The following is an 8,116-nucleotide window of genomic DNA, read 5'->3' as shown; positions in this document are numbered from 1 at the left end:
GCGTGCCTCTGGTCGTCTGGCGTGGGCCAGCGGCAATGGGGAGGGGGAGAGAGAAGGCACTTCAGTGCGTTCGTGGGTGGGTGGGATAGGGGGTGGGGGGGCGGTGGTGAAGACTGTCTGGACCGCAACCAGAGGATGTTGGACTGAACTACCGACCAGCCAGGAAGAAAGTAAGTGAAGGGAAAGTAGAAGCGAGGGGCAGCGCTGAGCGTCTGTGCCACGTTGCCGTTTTCTGGAGAGAGGAGTTGCCCTTCTTTGGGGGATGCACTGAAGTTTGCTGATCAGGTTGAATGCGCTCGGGATTGCGAGGATGGCAGCTGATCGTGAGCGGGAGGCGGAGAGACGATGGTTGCATATCGCACAAGCGGTGCCGCTACGATCGCAGCGAGCGTGTGCGCGCACATCTTCGCTCGCCTTTGCAATGACCTGGCTCCCTCTCTCTGATGTCAACATGCGCACGCCGCAAAGGGGGATGGGGTTGGGTGGGGACCGGTGAACAGAGAGAGGGAGAACGGTGGCACTGAGAAGCTCTGGCAAAAAGCGAGAAATGCCAGGCACACAGAGTCACTTGCACATCGGGAGCTCATGTACTCAGGAGATCCCCTGCGTGCGTTGCGGTGGTTCGTCGAGACAGTACATCTGCTTTTCTTTTTTTTTGTGGCTCTTGCTTGGATAAGTCTCCGTCGCCACCCTGTGCGACCTCGAGCGTCTGGCAGCAGGAGACGGAAACAGGGTGTTGTTAGGGAGGACAGGTGCGGACGGGCGGGTGGGGGCCGGGATAGATTGCACCTGCTGCTTTCTCCCTTGGTTCCCTCCATGACACACAGGCGCATAATCTTGCACACACACACGCACACACTTGCGAAGGAAGACGTCAGAGCATAGCAGAACCGAAAATATGCATCTCCTTTTCTTCCTCTCTTGAGAAAGAAGAGCGTCTTCAGTCGTTTTGTTAGGAATTCGTATTTTCACGTTGTACGTCATCATGTCGTCCCCACCTCCGCGTGTGTGTGTGTGTGTGTGTGCAAGCCAGCACTCAGACGCGCATCGCCTTCCTTGCTAGTGGCGCCACTGGGCCATTGCGTTGCAACTCGTTCCGCACCGGGGAAGAAGTCCATCGGGAGTGCCGCAGGTTTCTAGGCGAGTCCCACAAGAAAGCACCTGCTTGAGGGTTTTCTTTACTTTCCAACTTTGATCTCCAACGACTCGATTTGCGTCACCTACTCATCCCACCCCACGCATGCAGGTGCACACACACACACAGACGCACAAACCTTGATTTGCACCATGCAAGCACGTGTACGCACAAGCACGAACGCACACACACACACACACGCACATACACTGAGCAATCGATGTAGGACGCGGCCGGCCAACAGCGGGTCGGGGCGAGATTCCAGGGCCAAGGGATATAGAGAAAGTAAAGAAGAGGTGCAGACGTTGGTGGCGGTCGGAATGGGGAGAAAGAGCGTCGAGCAATCTTGCATCCGCATCATCGCCTCAGAACTGCACCGACGACGCGCGAGAGAGAGAGATGTGTGAACGGAAGCCAGTTTTCGCACGTGCCTCGCTCAATGTCGGGCAACGGCGCTGCTCTCGCCGTATCCTTCGCCTTATGAACCATCGAGAGATTGCGGGGCGTTCGAGGGGTATCTGACTGCCGGCATTTGAGCTGCCGTTTCCGAAGTAATTCGCGCTGTGCGCCCGTCCTCCTCCCCCTCTCTTTCTTTCTCTTCCTTCTTTGCTTCGTCCTTTTAATTTTGCCTTCGTGGCCAGCGGTAGAGCGGTGAACTCTCCGTCGTTGTTATCACACACACACACACACACATACATACCCGGCACAAGGATGAGAATGGACGTGCTCTCGACGTGTGTGGGTGTGCGCGCGCGCATGCGTCGGCGTGGCTCGCCCTCTCTTGCTGTGTCTGCGTCCGCTTTGCCTCTCACCTCGCCTGCGGTGAGGAGCAGGAGGAGGAGGGGGTGGGCGGGTCAGTGGTGGCGCTGAAGACACACCGACAGACACATACACTTCTACGTCGAGACCGAGACGGGCGCATAGGCACACACAGACACAGAGCACCCGCCGTTGCGGAAGAGCCGGCTTCATTGTTTTGTTAGTGCATGCGTTAATGCTGCTGTATTAGGAGTGAGTCGAGGCTGTGCACTCTGGCGGAACCGCGCTTCCTCTCTCCCGGCTGCACATCAAGACTCAGCCGGCAGCCTCTCTACACACGTCCAACCATCGCAAAGAGAAAAGGCAACACACGCGCACAGACACAACCACCTCCACCACATCCCACCGCCTCCCCCAACTCACTGTGCAATGGCAAGCGCCGCTGATGGGGCCCAAAGGGCTGCTCTAATGCGCAACGGGGTCGGAGGGGAGTGCGGCAGAGAGAACACGCTCCCCCCTGCTTACCGTGGAGGTGTGTCCCCGCATCTTTGTACGTGTGCGAGCAGGCTGCTTACGTCAGCTGCGGTGCCGTGGCTCACACGCTGCCATGGCGGAGAGCTTCTTGTATGCTTGCATGACCTCTCTGTCTGCCGCCGGCTCCACCGTGGCGGTGGCCAGTTGAGAAGAGGAGGAGGATGGCGTCGCTGCGGAAAAGAGGTTGCTGCGTGAAGACCCAATGTACAGCATCGCTGCCACACACAACACCAGCAGCGTTGCCCGGTGCATTTTTTCTGAGGATGGGCCCACAGCCGCCGCAGAGCCAGGTGCTTTGGTGGAGACCCCCTTCCTTGGCCGTGGAGAGCCAGTAGATGATGCGCTTGTGCTTATACTAGGGGCCCTTGGGCTAGCGCCAAATCCCTTCTCGGCTGCCGCCGCGGCTTTCGCAGCCGCCGCTCTCTCCGCTGCCGCGCGCTGCTGCTGCTGGAAGACATCCAATATCATCGCGAAGCTCTTCAGTACGTACGGCACCGCCACCGTCAGCGTGTAGTGCAGCGAGCGTCTCATGCCGAACGTGCCGCCTTCCGCGCCATAAACCCTGCGCAGCAGATCGCGGAACATCTGCCCGATAAGCTGCGCATCTGTGAAGTTCGACTGCGCGGAAAGCAGCGCCACGTACAGCACCGACGTTAGTCGCTTCGCCGTGTGCGCCCAGAACTCGCGCTTTGCGGGGGGCAACGACAATGCCGCTGCCGGCTCTGCAGAAGATGTCGGTGGCGCTTGCAGAGGTTTCGAGATGAGGGCCACGACGTTGCCGATGTAGTGGCAGGTGGACTCGGCGTGCGGCACCATGGCCGCCGCCGTCGCAGCTGTGCCGACTTCCTTCGCTGCCACGGCGGCGAGGTGCACCTGCGAGATCTGGTGACCGGCGAGCAGTGCCAGCGTAGCCTCTAGCGTAAGTTCCAGGTCGCGCTCGGCGCTCAGAGTGTCTGCAAGATCGGCCGCCGTCCCACCTGTGACCTGACCCGCGCCATCACGCACAGAGGCGCTGCTAACGCTGCTTTGAAAGGCCTTGTGCGCGAGGTACTGCACAGAGGCTTGCAAGGACTCGGATCGGATGTGGGCGGACTCGACATCGGCATAGAGCACCGCCGCCGCGCTTGGCTTCCCCGGTGCGTTGAAGCGCTTGTAGATGTGCATGGCGAGTGCACCAAGGTAGCGGTGTACAAGTTCTGTAAAGCTGGTGCTGCTCGTCTTGCTGTCTTGTGTCGCCGCTGCGGCTTCATGCAGCTGCAGGGCTGCTACACAGAGCACCAGCGACTTCCCCGAGAGCGCAAGCGTCGATGAGCCTGCGGCGCTGCTGGCCCATGCCTGGAGTTCGGCTTCCGCCTCCGCCGCCGTCGGAAGGCGTCGAGCTGCAGGAGCGGCATATCCAGCGCTAGGTGCCGCTGCCACCGCGTGCCAGCGTCGACTGCACAAGAGAGCGACCACGGCCGTACGGGACGCGACGCTCGGACGCCCCGACAGCGCACGGCGCGGAGAGGCCTCGATGGAGGCGAGCACTAGCCCACAGCTGCGGATCATGGGGAACTGAACGGACCTCATGGTCGCGACGGCGAACGCTTCGAGCACGTTGATGGCTGTCTACGGTCAGGGGTGCGGTTCGCTTTCTTTGCGTTCCAGCGTACACTCATGCACACATGCACACAAGCCACACGTAGTCTATGCACAAGTGAAACACAACAGCGCCCCATGCAAGAGGACGGCGAAGGCGCGGTGATGGAGATGGGGAGAGCCAGGCGGAGGTAGATGCTGCGGCCCCTTTTCCAGGGCACTCTCTGATTTAGTGTGTCTCTCACACGTTGCGCTGGCGCACACCTACTACATGCATGTGCGCGTGTGCGTAGGGAAGGACATGGAAGAGAAAGGAAGTGGGGTGGGGCAGCGAGAGAGGAAGTACCGCGAGCGTAAGAGCGGACAGGAACATCATCGCAATGCCGCTGCCGCAAGCGCAAAAAAAAAAATCACGGACATGTCGCGAGCAACTGCGGTGCTGTGCGACGATGGACGCCCATTCTCACGGTGACGCTTCGTGACTCTAAAGCCTCCTTCACCCCGCTCCTTATCCACCACCTTCTCTGCACTGCCAAGCGGCGCACCGCCTGAGGCGAGCGAGGCATAGGGCTGCAGGAGACGTCGAATCCACTGCACCTCACCCTTTTCAGGACCGCTTTGACTTGACCTTCTCGCTGATGCCCCGGTTGGGGCTGCACATCCTTTCAAGAGAGACACCTCCCCGGACACAAGCAGCGAAAAGAAAAGCGGCAGAACATAGGCCAGGCGCATCTGGATGTGGCTAACGCGCTGCATGGCTGTTAACCGACTTCCGTTCGCGCATGGATTGCTTTTGTTAGGTTTTGCTCTGTTAGGGAGTCAGTGGCACGTGTGTGTTCCTTCCGGGCTCTCGCGATTTAGAACTCGAGCAGCGCACACAGACAGATATGCAGGCTCACACAAGCGAGGCAAAACACCAATGTGCGAGGATGTGATGGGTAAGACACCACAAGGAGATGCAGAAGACGACGGATGATTCCATCAGAGGCGTGCGGCTTCCGGGGGTGGGGTGACGGCAGCTTTGGGGCTTGCTACTTTCGCCAGCCCCACACACCTTACCGTGGCACGTAGGTGGGCGATATCCACGCATTCGCTGCCTGCCGGTGGAGCCGTGCCTCCTCTTCTTCCCGCTGCAGCTGCTGCAGCGACCATGCAGACAGGCTTGACGGTGTCCCCATCGCTTCCAGAGACACATAAAGATCGCGAAGCCGATCCTCCTCTGGCGCTGCAGGCGTCGCCAAGGATGCAGTTCGCGACGACTCGTTTAGCGTTGTCTGTGCGTCACCACTCCCCCTTCTTGTTGCCGGTGCTGCTACCACGCTTTCGCGATCCAGCGCCATCACGGCAGCCAAGAGATCGCGCGCTATTTCCGCCGGCGGCGATGGCATCTCTTCCTCGCGCAGCTGCTCCATCATGGCTCCCGAGAGAGAGGTCAGGCTGCACCGCTCGTCGTCAACGGCTGCGCTATCCCCCGCTGCCGGTGCACATCGTTCTCCCGTGCCGCGATACGGCGCACCCACAGCCGCTGCTGGAGAGATGGAGAGGTTTGAGGACCCGGCGTAGGCGTCGTAGTCCGCCACTGATGAGGCGAGTTTCTGCAGGTGCCGCATGGCACGGTTGACAGCCTCGTCGCTGCCGCTTCCGTCATCCCCTGCCGCTGCGCCACTGAACCCATCCGCTGCAAGCAGCTCACGCAGCAGCGGTCCCGCTACCGCGTACGCCGGATCGCGCCGAGTGCGGCGATACGTGACGCGCAGCAGCGCCTCCTGCTCCTCTGCGCTGAAAGCTGTTCTGGGAAGCGCGGCCAGCATCCCTGTACGCTCGTTGCGTCGGATGCGCATCAGCACAAATAGAACGTCCGCCATAGTGCAGCCGGCCTCCTCGTTGTCCAACATGAAGGCAATCATCTCCTTCGCCGTGCGAGGCCCCCAGCGGACGCCCTTCTCCCTACAGAAGAGCGACATAGCAAGCTGCATGGTGCGGGAGCAGATCACCTCGAGCGGTGACTCCGCGGCGGACGCAGCAGCTGGCGTGGAGGAGGCAGGAGCCACAAGACCGCTTCTGCTCCTCGCTCGCCGTTGCCGCCGATTGAACAGCTCCGCAGCTCCACGCAGCACCTCCCACTTGCGCGTGTGCCGGAGAGTCAGGATGTGGTAAACGAACATGGCGTGCACCGCCACTGACATCGTGCCGTGGTGCTGGCTCATGTCTTGGCAGAGGCGCCGCTGCAGCACGACGCCCTTCGATGTCTGCGGCGCCTGCTGCAGGTGCTGCTGAGCCGGTGTGAGAGATGGGTGCATCAAGCGGGCAAAAACGTCCGCGTCAAACGGGATGCGGTTCGCCTCCATGTAGGCGGCGTAGGCGAGCGCCTCTTCCAGCTTGCCCGCCGCCGTGCAGATATACACCCACGCACTGTGCACGGCCGCACTCATGTGCTGCTCCTGCTCCACCTTGCGAAAGAGTGTGGAGGCGGAGGTGAAGTAGAAGCGATCCAGCGTGCAGTGGTAGGCCGCCCAGCAGAGCAGATCCCGCAACACGGGCTCGGGAAGCGCGAACTGCTCCTCCGGCGGCTGCTGACGCGAGGAGAACGTAAGACACTTCATGAAGTCCTCGTAGATGATGTGTGGCATCGGCGCCTCGGCGTTGCACATGACATCGGCAAAGAGAAAGCGGTAGTCGTGCTCCATGATAATCTTCAACGCGTCGTGGTACGGGGAGTGCAGCACAATCTCACGCAGCGCCTCGTACGGCGGGCTCCGCCAGAAGTCCTCTTTGTTGGGGAGGTAGCGCTCCACCAGGATCGAGCCGGCATTGGGGCCGGCGCTATTGGTGCTGCTGCTGACCTGGCGTGGAAGGTCTTGCAGCCACCGCTTCTGGAGGCCGCCGCTTCGCTCCGCGGCGAACACGGTGGAGTCTCTCTCCGGGAAGCCGTAGGGGATGTCCGGGAGAGCAGCAGACCACTCCGCTGCCGCGCCAGACGCTGCGCAAGGGAACACCGGCGTCTCCGGGGAGGAGGTGGACGAGGCTCGCCGTACCTTGCTGGCCAATGTGGGCGCGCGCGCCGCAGCGACCGCGCCGCTAAGGCGAGACGCCAACGAGCGGCGGCAGCACAAGACCGGCACCCGGGCGATCATATGTGGAAGACCGTAGTGCCTCTACGCGGAGCACCACGCAAGAAGAACGACAGAGAATGGCACCCCCCCCCCCACACACACACGAGAAGCCAAGACGATGCGCGTGCAGGTTTTCGTAGTGAGCGAGAGAGAGAAAGAGCGAAAAGAAGACATGAAAACCCGATGAGTGAAAGAGTAGCGGTGCGATGCCGATGAGGGAATGGTCTTTACCGTGCTTTAAGCAGTGCACGTGTCTTTGCAGTCCGTCTTTCGTTTTCATATTGTTGTTGCTCGCTTGCGCCCGCACGCTAGTAGCCTATCATCGAGGCATATGGAATGGCGCGGGTGCGCGTTTTCGTTCGCTACGCATTTCCATGCATGCGCCTCCTCATCATCCCCCTTCTTCTCACCATCTCCTTGTCGTTCGCGCTCTCTTTGATCGTTGGACGTGCGCCCTTCGCCTCAGATCCAATATCGAGCCTCGCCCGAGCAGAGCGCCACGTGCAGAGGAGGGTGAGCGGCGAAAACGCTTCCTCTCCGTGTTCACGGTCATTGCCTCCCTAACCACGTCAACTCACGCCACCCACTCCGCGAGCATCGCAATGATGAGGCGCGAGGAAAGACAAGGGAATCAGCGAGGGAGTTTTGTTGCTGTTCTGTGGAGAGGGAGGCGACCAAGGGGGGCTTTGAGGCGCGGGCGGCACACAGACCCCCCCCCCCACACACACAAACACCACCCCGTGATGGGGAGACGGGTAAAGACGCAGGTGGCGGTGTCACTCGAAGACGGTTACCTCGCCTTCATAGTAACGTGTCATCACTTTGACATAACAAAAAAAGCAAAAGACGCACCCCCCCCCCCACACACACCACACTCGCACAGACAGGAGGGTTTGAGGGGGTGGCGGATGGTGGCGGTCGTGGTGGCAACGTCCACGGCAGAAACGTCGATGATCGGAGCGCAGCAAGCACCCACCCTCTAACACACCCACACACA

General features: G+C 60.7%; 2 protein-coding genes across 2 annotated transcripts; both read right to left on the bottom strand.

Annotated features, from left to right (window-relative positions):
• Positions 1-2,470: 2,470 nt before the first annotated feature.
• Positions 2,471-3,997, bottom strand: LDBPK_201000 (hypothetical protein, unknown function; the record flags this gene model as incomplete). Its single annotated transcript, XM_003860394.1, has 1 exon — positions 2,471-3,997. The coding sequence occupies one exon, from the start codon at positions 3,995-3,997 to the stop codon at positions 2,471-2,473; it is 1,527 nt and encodes a 508-aa protein (XP_003860442.1).
• A 1,064-nt stretch (positions 3,998-5,061) lies between these two features.
• On the bottom strand, positions 5,062-7,140 carry LDBPK_200990 (hypothetical protein, conserved; the record flags this gene model as incomplete). The annotated part of the gene is made up of 1 exon (XM_003860393.1): positions 5,062-7,140. One exon carries the CDS (start codon positions 7,138-7,140, stop codon positions 5,062-5,064), a length of 2,079 nt encoding a protein of 692 aa, XP_003860441.1.
• Positions 7,141-8,116: the final 976 nt, after the last annotated feature.

This window comes from Leishmania donovani, chromosome 20 (genome assembly GCF_000227135.1).
Source record: "Leishmania donovani BPK282A1 complete genome, chromosome 20".
Classification (NCBI taxonomy): Eukaryota; Euglenozoa; class Kinetoplastea; order Trypanosomatida; family Trypanosomatidae; genus Leishmania; species Leishmania donovani.
This window is presented reverse-complemented; position numbering and strand designations above follow the sequence as displayed.